Raw genomic sequence first — 13727 nt, forward strand, 5'->3', positions numbered from 1 at the left:
TGGGGTGTGTGTGGGTGTGAGGCGGGCTCTGTGTGGGAGGTGCTTGTGAGGTGGAGTGGGTGTGCGGGCGGCAGCGCGCATGCTGGCACGCAGAGGGTGGTGGTGTGGGGAGGCGTGCAGGTGCGAACGTGTGTGCACGCGGCAGGGTGTGTGTGTGTAGGCGTCAGGCGGGCTGTGCGGGGGCTGGCAGCGCGAGTGGGTCGCAGGCGGAGGGTGCTGGTGTGGGAGCCCCGCGTGTGTGACCACGCACGTGTGGCCGCGTGCGACCGGACGCGCGCGCGGGACGCTGTGTGGCCGCGGACGCGGCGGGCCGGCGGGCCGGCGGGCGGGGGCGCACAGCTCCGTGCTGGGCGCTCGCCCCCGGGCGCACGCCCCGAGCCCCTCGGAGCACACTCACCGCCTCTCTCTCCGCCGCGCCCCGCGCCGGTGCCATCGCGGCCGCAGAGGACGCCGTGCTGGGGAGGCTGCTGCGCGCGCAGGAGGGAGGCGCGGGCTCGCCCACGGACTTCTCGGCCTTCCTGACGCGCTGCTTCGTGTGCCGCGTGCGCTGCCTGCTGGACAGCACCTCGGGCTTTCTGGTGAGTGCGCGCCCCCTGGCGGCCAGAGGCGCGCCTCGCGCGGAAGGGTTTGCGGGAGCGGGAGCCGGAGCGGGAGCCGGAGCGGGAGCGGGAGCGGGAGCCGGAGCGGGAGCGGGAGCGGGAGCCGGAGCCGGAGCCGGAGCCGGAGCCGGAGCCGGAGCCGGAGCGGGAGCCGCCCGTGAACGTCTGCGCTCGGTTTCATCGAGACTCTTTTAGAGACGTTTGGCCGGCGCACTCCGCAGCCTGGCGTGCGCCTCCGCTTCTGCGCAGGCTGTTGGTTTTAACCTCTTGTCTTGCCAGCTGCACTTGGGGTTTCCATCTCCCATCCTCTTAGGGCCCCTGGGGAGAGGCGGGAGGGGCGGACCCCAGCCCACCCAGACCTCAGCGGGCCTCGCATCCCGGGGTCGGGGGGGGGGGGGGGAGGGTTCCGCTCTGCGGAGCCCCCGCTGCTGCGGCGCCCCCCACCCTCATGTGCCGCTGCCGCAGACCAACACCATGACCTCTGACCCCAGGACTCCCGGGCCTTTTGTCATCGCGCGGCCCCTCAGGATGTGTGCACTCTTCCCCAGCCCCACCTGGACTGTGGGCCCCTCAGGAGCCTCGCTCTCACCTTGACCTTGGGGTCCTGCTGGGGGTCCACAGGAGGGATACGCCCTCAGTGTTCCGCTGGGCTGGACTGGGCTGGGGATCTCCAGCAGGTGCTCAGCCTGTGTTGGAGGAAAGGTGAGCAGAGGACAGTGGGCATTCCTCCGGATTGTCTTCCAAGTGGCTCTGAAAACAGGGAGCCCTGGGGAAGCCCCCACAGACCAGTGTGCGCGGAAGAGGCCCTCACCTGTCAACACGAGCTCTTGGGCATCCTGCCTGCTGGCTTGCCCCCCACATGCGAGCTTCTCTCCATTTTGCTGATTCATGCGGACCTTTTCCAGCCCAGGGCCTGCTGTGGGTGCAGCACCATGCAGAGCGCAAGCCCCAGAGCTTCCCTACTGCTCTTTGAGTGGCCTTCAGGAAATGCACACCCAAGCCATTCCACATCAAGTCATCTGAGGGTCCTGGGCTGAGCAGCAGGCTCTTGAGATCAGACCACAGGTGGGGCTCAGTGGGGAGAGGCCTCATCCGCCTGCAGGGTGGGCAGTACTTTCCATTAACCCTCTCCTGTTGGCGGGTCTTTTATTTTTTTTTTAGTAAAAACATTGCTCATATGTAATACACATCCAGTCATTTCAGAAGAGCAGAGAACAAAATACAAAAATGTCCTCCTTTGCATACCCAGGCCCCTTTCCAGATATCAGCACCCCAGTACCGTCCTTCCTGAAGCTCTCCTCACCTGGCCTCCCCAATTTTCTGTTCTACCCCGACGAGTGTGAGAGGGCTGAGCTTGTGGTGTTCTTGTGGACTCTCCCCAGGACTCAGGACCCTCTCTGCCTCCACATGTGCTCCCTGAGCCTCACCTGGCTGACCCCTCTCCAAACTGGAGGTCCTCAGAGGAGACGCCGCACTTTCAGAGTCCCATGTCACCCACTCAGGCCATCCAACCTGCCAGGTTGCTCTACATTTGCCCAGAGTGATGGCAGCTTAGGAAATCACTCCAGGCTGCCTCTTGGTGGTCATGTGTCATTTACGGCAATATTTTGGCCTCAGCCATCTGGCAGTACAATGGCAGCTTCATCTTCCCCGGATTTATTCTACTGATTTAAGGGGACAGTGAAGAAGGTTGCTGGTGGGTGATGGTGGGAATGTCTCTGGAACCAGCCAGCTCTGAAGACCCAGGATGCTCAGCCTTACAGCAGAGGCATCCCACGCTGCGCATTTCTGCAGGCCTTTCCGTGCACACCAGGACCTTCACAAGAGAAATAGCTTTTTATTTGCACTGTGGTCCCAGATCTGCTGCCACCGTGCATACAATGATTGCTCATCTTTTATTTAGGTGATTAGTTGACCATAAAGTCTTTTATTTTGATAATATTTTGTTCTAAATTTTATGGAAACTAATATAGTTACTATTTATTGGCTTATAAGGAATGTCCACTTTTTAAAATTGGATAACCAATTCCTGGAAATTGGAAATTCTTATTTTCAGATGACATAAAGTTGGAGGGATTTTTACTATACAATCAAGCAGAAATTAGAATATAGGTTAAAATGAAATGGTAAAAAACAATGCACTGAGTAGAGGAAACAAGCAAAAGAAATTTGTCTGAAAATGTTTGATTATACTAATTCATGAAATTCGTTACTGCACACACTAGAAAGGGCCCAGGCATTCAAAAGGAATGCACTGGGAACAGGCAAGTGCGCATGACTTATGGCTCTTCCTGGCATTCCCCTGTGACTCTGTGGAAGCCACCCTCTTTCCACAGTCAGGTCAAAGTGGTGCTCCTGTTCAGACCGGCTCAGGCCACCCATGAGAGCCCATTGTTACATCAGGAATTTAGAGGCCTGTTGACATTTAGTTGGTAGCTTGAAATCAGCCATGATGGGAATATTTCCACCAAAGAAATTGACAAACATTACAAATCAGGTCTTTTTTTCTCTGGAGAGCTGGGTGTACCTTGAATTCTCCACACCAAGAATGTGACTGGCAAACAGTAGGTGTTTTGCAAATGTTTGTTCATTCAGTAAATCCATACACAAATGGGGAGATGGACAGATGGGTGATGGGAGGATGGGGGGATGGATGGGGGTAAATGGATGGATGGAGGGATAGATGGGTGGATGGATGGATGGATGGATGAATGAGGGACTGGGTAGATGGATGGATGGATGAAGGGATGGGTGAATGGGTGGATGAGGGGATGGAGGATTGGAGGGATAAGGAGAGAGAGGACCACATTGTGGGGTCATTCTTTCATCAAGGGCAGGAATACCCTGAAGGCACTTAGTAATTTAGATTAGCTTTTCTACTGTAGAAAGATCTTTTCTTTTATCACAAACTCCTAAATTACACTATATGCTCTAGATAAAATCAGGTTGTCCCTAAGCTTTATCATCATAAATGAAGAAATGACAATTCTGAAATAGAGAGTTAAAGCTGGAACAGCCCTCCGAGATTAAGGGTGGCTGATGGCTCTGCCATCTGCTCATGTCCATGCACAGTAGCACTCACTGTGTGAGGTTCCCACACCTGCACACCCACGAGTGCACACATGAGCACATGCTTATCAGTTAAAAGAAATTACTGAAACTGCAGAGAAACTGTGAATCACTCTGAAGGCCCTGGGATGGTCCACATCCCCAGTAGGCCAAGCATGGACGAATTGTTGGTTTGTGTCTCCTTAGTGACTCAGGATAAGATTCTTCTCCACGTTTCTAATCCTGAGAATGTGCGTTCTGCATTCTTGGATGGTGTCGCTAATTCGTTCTGTGGACGCTTCTTCATTTCTGTCTTTAAAACACCAGACAATGCAATTTCAAGGAAAACTAAAATTCCTGTTTGGACAGAAGAGGAAAGCGCCGTCGGGGACTGTCCTGCCCCCTCGGCTCTCACTGTTCTGCATCGTGGTGCCTGTCCTCCTACCCTCCGTGGCGGAGGTGAAAATGAAGAGCGCATTTTTGAGGGTGAAGCACAGGGTGGACGTCTCAGCCTCTATGGACACAAAGTGAGTGAGAGTCCCCTTAGAAAGCAGCCACGCTCACTGCTGCTCCCCTGTCCCCACTCCCCCATCCCTGCTCCCCCGTCCCTGCTCCACCATCCCTGCTCCCCCATTCCTGCTCTCCTGTCCCTGCTCCCCCATCCCTGCTCCCCCATCCCTGCTCTCCTGTCCCTGCTCCCCCGTCCCTGCTCCCCCTTCTCTGGTCTTTACAGATACGACCAGAGGATGGGTAGGGACCAGAATGCACTATAGGGAGCTCTGACTCTAAGGCCTGTTGGCCTGGATTTGAGTCCTAACACTGACATCTGCTAGAGAGGTGGCCTCAAGGAAGTCACTTAAGCCTTGTTTCTTTCTTTTGAAAATAATGAAATAGTACCTATGAGGATGAGTTTGCTTAGAATTTAAGGTCACAAGCTCTGTGATTTCTGTGTGTGTGTGTGCTCGCTGCCCTTTGAAAGATGGTTTACTGTTCACTAATTTAGTGTTCTGGGTGAGTTTATGGAATGTAACTAGTGGAAATCACAAAAATTGACTATATTTTCATTGTGGGCATCCAGAAAAAAACAAAAAAACCCCAAACATTTATGTGTATGTCTACTTTCTGAAGCAAATTCATTAACCTTTTATTGGCGTGATAAGTGATGTGAATTGGAGTTTTTAGCAGATCTGTAGCTGAGGAAAGACTTACAAGCTGTAAGGAATTAAAAAGCGTCTTCTCTCCTGGGCATGACAGTGACACCACCAGCTCGGTGTCAGTTCCTACCAGCAGCACAAACTTACCTACATGTATTTTCCTATTATCTGTTCTTCACAGAGCGAGAGCTGCTGCAAGTCCATGTGAACCAGAATTCCACGGGAAACCCAGTTACTTTGCAGGTACTTTTCTAGATGCACTGTCTCCTGTGTTTTAGTTTTATTTTTTTAAAAGATTTTATTTATTTATTTGAGAGAGAGGATGAGAGAGAGCATGAGAGGGGGGAGGGTCAGAGGGAGAAGCAGACGCCCCGCCGAGCAGGGAGCCCGATGCGGGACTCGATCCCAGGACTCGATCCCAGGACTCCAGGATCATGACCTGAGCCGAAGGCAGTCGCTCAACCAACTGAGCCACCCAGGCGCCCCTGTCTCCTGTGTTTTAAAAGGGTGAAATGTGTCTGTGTCCCTCTGGGGGCTCTCCCTGCCCCAACGCTGTGGTGCATTCCTCCAAACCCAGGCTGGAGGGTGTGGGCGTCTGCGCTGAGCACCCCTCCCTAAATCCTCACAGGGAGGAACAACGGAGAAAACATTCCAGTGCTCAGGACACAAGCGGATGCGGGACGCTGGGCCCGGGTTCCAGCCAGGGCCCCATGTGTGTGCCTCAGAAACGGCCCCGACCTCGTTTCTGACCCTGAGGGGGCTGCAGGGTAAGTGGTGCTCTGGCGCAGCTGGCTCGAGGAGGAGAAGAGCCACTGGCTGCTGGTCTGGTGGCCTTGACCAGGACAGGTGAGCCTGGCTCTTAGGGGAACATGCGGGTACACATGGAGCACACCCAAACATGCATCCTACACCGGGAGCTGTCCTTACACGTCTGGGCTGTGCCCGAGGCTGCCAGGACGCTCCACCTGAAGCCTGGACCCTGGGTGACCACCCTGTCCCCTGCCCTCACCTGCACTCAGAAACCCTCTCCTCTCCCTCCTCCCGCAAGCCCCCACTGCCGGCCCTGACCAGGAGGTCTCCTCCTGGAGGACCGACCTGGCTGCGTGGCAGGGCTCCACCTCATCCTCCTGGGCACTGTCTCCCCTGTCACCTCAAGTGTTGTGGGCACAGCAGCATGCGTGCCAGTGACAGGCCGGCTCGTAGAAACTGCCGGAAAGGGCATCTATCTGCCCCTGCTTCCGGGCGGGTGTGTCTGACCCTTGACATACGACGTGGGCCTCATGGAGATGCCTCCCCGCACATGCCACTCCCTGCACCCCCACCGCACCCCTGGGCCCCGCAGAGCTCTGCATGGGCGTCCAGCAGGCCGTGGGAGGGTCAGTTACGGGCGAGGAGGATGCTGGCCCCAGGGTCATAGGGCTGCTGGGGTGTTAAAAACGGGGGTGGCAGGAGCACATAGCCACACTTGCAAGTTCAGCCAGGATCATACTAACTTAATGCCTTCCCTTAGAGACCCCACCCAAGGGGGTCAGATGACCAGATCCCTGCTCTGTCTGACAGGCTGTCTCCTCTCTGCAGGGACAGGGCAGGAGACGAGCACGGGAGGGTGCCCGGCGGCTCCTCGGGAGCCAGAGGGCGGAGGGAGATACATGCATACAGTTGCTGCTTCGAGGCACCGGGACCTGTGAAGCACCTGAGCTGGATGACAGGGAAACATGGCCAGGATGGGGGTACCAAGCTGAAGCTGGAGCCCAGCAAGAGTGACCCATTCTCCATGCGTGCTGTGTCCCTTGGTTCCTGCGTGCCCTGCCCAGGCGTTCAGGGTGCCGTCCACACCGGTGGGGTAACTGCTTTCAGGAATTCACCCAGCTGTCACCCAGGAAGCCATTCTCCCAGTGCCTACACCAGCCGCACCAGCAGAGCTTTGCGGGACAGCGATCAGGGCCAGGTGCACCCTCCACCCAGCTGCCCCTTCCCCCAAGGGAGCCTGGACAGTGGGCTCCCTCAGCCCAGAGGGCAGCGTCTCACAGCAGTGGGCCATTCCATCGAGGACACCAAGTTTCGAGGTGGGCCAATGCCCTCGGGAGCTCCGTGCAACCCCATCTTGTCACTTGATGTGCCCATCAAGATGGAGAGTGACTCTGGGTCTGAGGATGCAGCAGATGGCTACTCCATGTCCCCAAGCCAGGTGTGGCTGGGGGCCAGTGGTGTGGCCAAGAGACAGCTGGTCACGTTCCCTACCAGGATGCACCTGAAAACAGAGCCGGAAGCCAGGCACCATCTGTATGCTCCGCACCTGGGGCACAGCTTGCTGGAAGCCCACCCGAGTGGCAGGGCTCCGCTCAGACCTGGCAGGGAGCTGGCCCCCTTCCACCCCGCACACTGTGCATGCCTGGAGCGTGTGCAAGGCCTTCCTGAGCCAGATTGTCCCCACCACTTCTGTGCACAGGGCCACCAGCCCCCTGCACTGGGCTGTGACTGCAGAGCTCCGGGGACTGCGCCCATCGTCAAACGAGAGCCCCTGGACTCACCGCTATGGGCCAGTCACAGCCAGGGCGGGGTGCCTGGAATGTTCCCCAAAAGTGCCGTGGCAACTCTGATGCCTCCCAAAGCGCCTGAGTGTGCTTTCCTGCCATGAAGTGGGGTGTTTGTAAAAGCTAGCCTCTGTCCACACTCAGACTCACCGCTCAGCTGGGATGGCACATGCAGGATCAGAGCCTTTCTTCCGCACCGCTGCATGAGTTCAGTCCCCTGGTAGGAGTGGGCAGCGTGTGTAATGGCATAGTCTGTATTTTGTCAAGTGTCATGCAAGTTCTTCAGTGCAAAGTGGTCTTAAGTCTGTTCAAGTATGACCGTATTTCTCTTTGAAGGATTAAAAGTTTTCAGAAAGTGGCTGGAGTGAGACGAGTCAGCCTGGCAGGGCATCCCCCACTCTGAGAGGCAGTGGGCTCCTGGCCGACTGGCAGTCATGCCGTAGTTCCCAGGGGTCTGCACGCCCACTTCCCGGAGGATTGACGCCTCTGTGGAGCGGACTGCAGACAGCAGGCACACCCTGCGTGTGAATTAGGGATTTAATTCTCTTGAGCCACAGGTGCCATGCCCCCATTCCTGGAAGGAGTCTGGACGGTTCCAGGCAGAAGAGGCTGTGTGTGCTGGGGTCCTGTGTGCTGGGGGTGCTTCTCAACCCCACAGCGGAGTCTGAGGCCATGCCCAGGTGCAAATGGACAGGATAATGTCCCGCTCCTCCTGGAAGTCTGTCTGGCGTTTTTAATGGGCCTCTGAAGGTGGTCATGCTAATCTGTCTCCAGTACGTGGTGAACCTCGAGTTTACAGAGTCTGGGTTTGGAAGCAGAGAGAAGGACAAAATGTAGAGAAAAGAGGTAGAAAGTCAAGTTGTCCATGGGGGCTGTGTATCGGTTTTCAGATGAGAATTCCAATCACCGCCTAAGGAAGAATTATTAGACACAAGACGGACAGGAAATGTTTTCTAGGAAAACCGTATAGGTCATACACTCTGACCATAGAAGACCTGGATGCGAAGGCGTAACTCAGAACGTGGAAGTCTCCCACAGTCACCACCAGAGATGGACCCCCTGCCCCACGCTAGTGCACTTGGTGTGGGGTGTGCCATCAGGTGTGAAGGCCACCACCAAGCCTGCCTGTCCCATGGTGGACCCGCTCCTGCTCCTCAGGGACAAGAGCATCTGTCCCTAAAGTCACCTCCACCCGGGAGTCTCGGGAGGCGGCAGGAGCCCCTGGGCCAGGACTTGCTGCTCCACCATTGGTACGTTCTGATCTCCAGTGTGGGGCCTATCTCTCCATCTTCTGTGGCTTCGAAGTGTGAGTCTTCAGCTGAGTTCATGCACTTTCACCTTGTCAGAACTTGGGGCTCGGCCGGTGGACTGGGTCTTCTGGACACTTGCGCACATGCTGGGGTTGCCAGCCTTGTGGAAGGGTCCCCCTTGCGGGATGGCAGGAGCTGAAGGCCTCCTCCTGGCACGACCGAGAAGGTCACCCACTGGAGCCCAGGGCTGGGAGCAGTGTGGTCCCCTGGGGCCAGCCCAGCAGCCTCTCCCCCACTCACCTCGCTGAGGCCTTGCAAAGGGTGACATTGGTGCTGCAATATCCCCACTTCACTGCCAGCGTCTCCCCCATCTGTTATGATGGGGGCACAACCACCTGAGGACGCCGGCTGGGGCCCTCGGGCTGGCCCCGGGCCCTCCTCACATGGTTCTCATGCTGAGCACAGCACACCTCTGCTGCCTGAGACATGGGGTGGTCTCAGAATCCTCCTCCTTTCTTCCTGGTTAAACCCGGCACCCAGGTCCCACATGTGACCGTGCACCTCCCTGGGGTCCCCATCCGTGAGGGCACCGACCTCTCACTTCATCCGTGGAGAAGTCACACATCGGGCCGAGGCTGGCTGCAGGACCATGTCCTGAGATGCACTGGAGCTCCCCCAAGTGTAATGCCTGCCCTTCCCCACCTCAGGGCCCAGCATACAGGGAGTACTGCATGCATGTAACGTGCAACCCGGAAAACACAGGACGGAAAAGGTGGAATTCGGACATCATTGCGTGTTTGCACACTGTAGCCAGGCCGCAGTGTAACCAAAGAAGAGCTCCAGACAGGAGCCTCAGGGAGCAGCCGTTCCGAAGCACACAGTTGTTGCTGCCCACGAGGACCATGGCACCATGCCGCCCCCTCCCCACAGGCGGCCAGATGCGCAGTTGGCAGGTGGACAGGTCCTGCTTCACTGACAGAGAATTCGACACCTGGAAGTCAGCTCTGTGGGTCTTGTGTTCCGGAGATGCCCATCATCCCCCTGGGCCCCTTGAACACTCCGGGTCAACACCAGCAAAATGTCCTTGAGTCTGTACATGCCCCTCCTAAAAAGGATTGTGTGGGAAGATGATGGAATGTAGAAGGTGCAGATGTGGTCACTTCAGCTTTAAAATGTCATTATCAGTGCTAATTATAGGCTTGTATTTTTTTGTTATCTCATAGCTTTTGCTTATATAGCTAAAAAATATTAAAATCAAATGTAATGTGGGAATGGATGGATAGGAGGAGATGAACACAAGTTACATTTTATATTTTTACAGCTTCTACTGGAGGAAAAAAGTTTTGGACATCTAGACTGACTTGTTGACTTTTTAAAAATGAATACATTTTAATGAAACTTTTAATACCGTTTTCTCAGTGCCTTTAGAAAGAGCCTTCACATATATTTCTGATACTGTGGTTTGTATTAAATATGCAATATTGATATAAAATAAATCACATGTTAAATCATGTTTACCATAAACAGAAATGTCTACTTGATTTTCCAAATGAAGTAACTGTATTTCCTTTAGTTTGTGTTTCTAGTCCTTTACTACTGGATAGAAGGCAAGAATAAAAGTGAAAATAAACATGCTGGCACCAAAAGTTGCAAGGAGGAGGGATAAGGCTGAGCGCTTGCCATGGGCTTGCTGGGCGCTTCCTCCTCACCCACCAGTCCCTCTCCTCCTCATGTTGACGGTTGGGGGGCCTCCCCAGGTGCCATTAGGATAGCCCAGACCTGCCCTGTCCTGTAGGGAACGGACACCTGGTCCCTGTGAGTGTGTGCATGTGTTTGCGAGTACAGGTATGGGATTAGGGCGCCCTCATGGCTCCGTGACGGGTGGCAAACTTCTCGGTCTGAGCTCACAGGGAGGAACGGGCAAGGGAGCTCTGTGCAGTCTCTTTGTTTCAGGGCACTGATCCCATTCTCATGGCCTAGCGGGAGGGGGACATTTAGGCCACAGCAGCAGCCCACCGGCCCCCACTGGGCCTCACGCCCTCCAACAGCAGTGTTGTTGGGCCCCTCTGAGTGCCAGGGCTGTCACAGTGCTGGGGACCCAGCAAGGAAAGAAAGACACAGAGCTCACTGGTGCATGCGCATGGACACAGTGAGCACAGAACCACCTGGTTCTGTAATGCACGGGAAGGGGACAGGCACCACACTGATGGGCTGGAGGAGCGTAGCCCGGGTGGAGGTTTGTGGGCAGGGCCACATGGAGGGTCACACGACAACAGCCTGCCAGGCTGGGGGTGGCCTGGGCTGGAGTCAGAGGACAAGGAGAGGGTGGGGACAAGGTCCTGGAGGGCCTGCAGGTCACACACAGGCCTGGGAGAAAAGGGATAGAGGAGGGCTCTGTGTGGGAACAGCCATGCGCTGCAGTCTGAGGGTCATGTGGGCTGCAGGGCAGTAGGGCCCCCAAGGCCTTCCTAAGGACACAGGGAGCCCCCCCCTCCGACCGGGTCTCTAGCCTGGAGTCCTGCTTGCCCCTTTCTGGTCTCCCCGCACTTGTTTGCCCATCTGGTGGATTTGTCCACGTTCTCTTTGTAGCAGCATCCCCTCAGTGACGGATTTTCTGTGTCTGTGGCTTGTCTTTTCGTTTGAAGATTTTATAAAATACAAGAGTTTAACATTTTAGCATTGCAGTCTTTTTCTTTATGGCTTATGCATTTAGCATCTTCGGAAAAACCTGACAGTGCCTTTGACATAAAGCCCACGTTGTCTGATACTAACTAACGCTGGTGCCCCACCAATGTTCTGTGGCCCTGACTGCCCTGTTCCTCCGTGTTTTAGATGCTTTTCTCATAACCGTTGCCTGTTTTAAAATCCATTTACTTGTGCTCTGATAGTTGATATATTTGAATGTATTTTTACATTCCAGGTACATATGTCCTTTGAGGTTTTTCGCCTGCCTTGTGTCCCCACGGGATTGCAGCTCTTTTCTCTGTTCTTTCCCCTATTTGTTTGGAAGTTACGATTCTAGTTCTATTCTTCATGTGTATTTAACAAAGTCTAAGTTGGAACTAATCAAGAGCTCTATTCTCCCAGAACAGACAAGGATCTCAGGGCCTTTAGGACATGCTACTGCACTCTGCTCTTTACTCTAAGGTTGGGGGGCTTCTCTAGAAATATTCCTGGGGTTGCTTTTGTCAAAGGGCTTCAGTGAGAGCTGCTAGGCTGAGGAGGGTGTTAGACCCAAGTGAAGTGCAGGCTCCCAGCTCTGAGTTCTTGGGGGGAGAGGGACTTCCCTGACTCAGGGAGCCCAGGACCTGGGAGAAACTGCTTTTGGGGACTTTGTTTTCCTTGGTCCACTCTTGCACTGAGGATGCATCCTTTGAGCATCCTGGCTTCGTGGAAGAGCCCTGACCCCACACATGGGTGCGAAAGCCCATCCTGGGCATCAGCCCCCTCCCCTCCTCACCCATCCTTGCTCTAGGATAGTTTTCCTTCATGCTTTCCTGAGCTTGCTTGGGCTTAGGAAAAGGGTGATTTACAAGGGTGCTCGCTATTTTCATCCAATGTTTTACAGGAGGCTTTCAGTTATTTGGTCTGCCAAAAAGAGAAGTCAAAAATTTTTTTAATCAAGTTCTATTTTTCTAGTTTTAAGGAGAAAAAAACTCCTTTAACAGCCATCCCAATATTAACCATCCTGGCTGAGGAAGTTATTAGGGAGTCCTACCTCCAAACACAATTGTCAATAGCACAAGGCTCCACCTGGGTATGTTAAATGTTGTTATATTTTGAATTAAGCCCTAAAAGCTTTGATAATCTTGGCAAATTTTTTATTAATTTCAAAATGCCTTTACAGTTATAGTTTTAAACATAATTTCAACTTTTTGTTTACATTCTTCATTGCTCAATTTAGTAATATATTTTCATAAGTTGCTAGGTACAGATGGGATAACAAAGGGATCGGCCGTCAGAGTTAGTACGCTGAAGTAGCGCCCCTCGTCCGCTGTTCAGCTGACAGCAGACTGTGGGGGGGCTCACACGACTGCATCTTCCTCCCCCATCCTGCTGTGTGCACACCCTTGTGCACCCCACTCCACCTTCCTCCCGGTCGGCTCCCATTCCTGACGTGCTCCAGTCTCCTTCCTGTTTGTATGAACTTGGCTGACTTTCGGGAGGTGCTTGTCCCTACAGTCTGGTCTTTGTAACTGCGACAGTGTTCCTTTTCAGTGTGAAGGCAAACAGTGCTTCTTAAACAGGCTAGCCCTGAAATCTGAGTGGCTTCTCACTCTGGGAGTTCTGACCAGTGGGCCTCTCCTCCACACAGTAACTCAGGGACCAGCTTCCTCCCCTCCCTGCAGCTCTGCCCCACCACACTCCGATCCTGGAGCCCGCCCAGCGTCAACTGTGGGGTGCTCCCATGTGGGCTTCTGTCTGTACTCATTAGAAGTGCTGGTCGTGAGGTGTGCTGGTCCTGAGGGCCTGAGTTCATTTTTGATTCCAGAGTGTAACAACAACAGCTCACTAGGAAGCTGCCCAGGAACATGGGGAGTGTTGGACTGACAGTCACATGTGCCTGATTACCAACTGTGCCCCACCTTGTTCATTAACTTACTGAATGTCTGCCCTATGTCAGTCACTGGTCTGGGGAGGAGCTGGGGCTACAGCAAAGGAAACAAAGCCCCTGCCACACTGTAGCAGGAAAGACAGGTATGAGCTGATAAAGACAGAACATCGGTAATGGAAACCACCGGGAATACACAACATGAGGTGGAGTGAGGGAGAGGCGGGGTGGCTCCCTCACAGAAGGAGGCCACAGAGGGTTACAGAGGACACACGAGCAAAGAGACCATAGTGAAGGTGAATCCTGAGAATAGGGCCCAGGAGGAGGTCAGCCTGGGGACACTGAGGGGAGAGGGCAGAAAGGGCTGGAATAAGAGGGGCTGAGTGAGAAGGGGCCCTCCCCACCCCAGCATCACCCCGCTCCACAGAAGCAGTCCTTGGTGCAGGGAACCGTCCTGACAGCCACCCCCCACACCTTGGTAGCAGCCAGGCAGGGATCCCGGCCTGATGGTCACTCCCCCCCAGGGGGTGGCAGGGGGCCGTCCTGACGGCCACACATCCCCCCACCCCAGTGAGAGCACCCCTGGGGCG

At 54.7% G+C, this 13727-nt stretch overlaps 1 protein-coding gene across 5 annotated transcripts in view; it reads left to right on the forward strand.

The window, feature by feature from the left end:
• AHRR (aryl hydrocarbon receptor repressor) overlaps window positions 1-10123 on the forward strand; it is an 80128-nt gene extending 70005 nt beyond the window's left edge. For 4 of the 5 annotated variants that reach the window (XM_081825820.1, XM_081825823.1, XM_081825824.1 and 1 more), the window contains 5 exons: window positions 445-578; window positions 3975-4174; window positions 4983-5044; window positions 5430-5568; window positions 6380-10122. In XM_081825820.1, the coding sequence (XP_081681946.1) occupies window positions 445-578; window positions 3975-4174; window positions 4983-5044; window positions 5430-5568; window positions 6380-7439 (1595 nt within the window). In that variant the 3' untranslated portion in view covers window positions 7440-10122. Of the gene's footprint in view, window positions 1-444; window positions 579-3974; window positions 4175-4982; window positions 5045-5429; window positions 5569-6379 lie in introns of all 5 variants that reach the window. The other variant, XM_081825821.1, reaches the window with a different exon arrangement.
• The last annotated feature ends 3604 nt before the right edge of the window (window positions 10124-13727 follow it).

The sequence above is a fragment of the Leptonychotes weddellii genome, chromosome 7 (genome assembly GCF_054177405.1).
Source record: "Leptonychotes weddellii isolate Sample4059 chromosome 7, ASM5417740v2, whole genome shotgun sequence".
In the NCBI taxonomy this organism is placed as follows: Eukaryota; Metazoa; Chordata; class Mammalia; order Carnivora; family Phocidae; genus Leptonychotes; species Leptonychotes weddellii.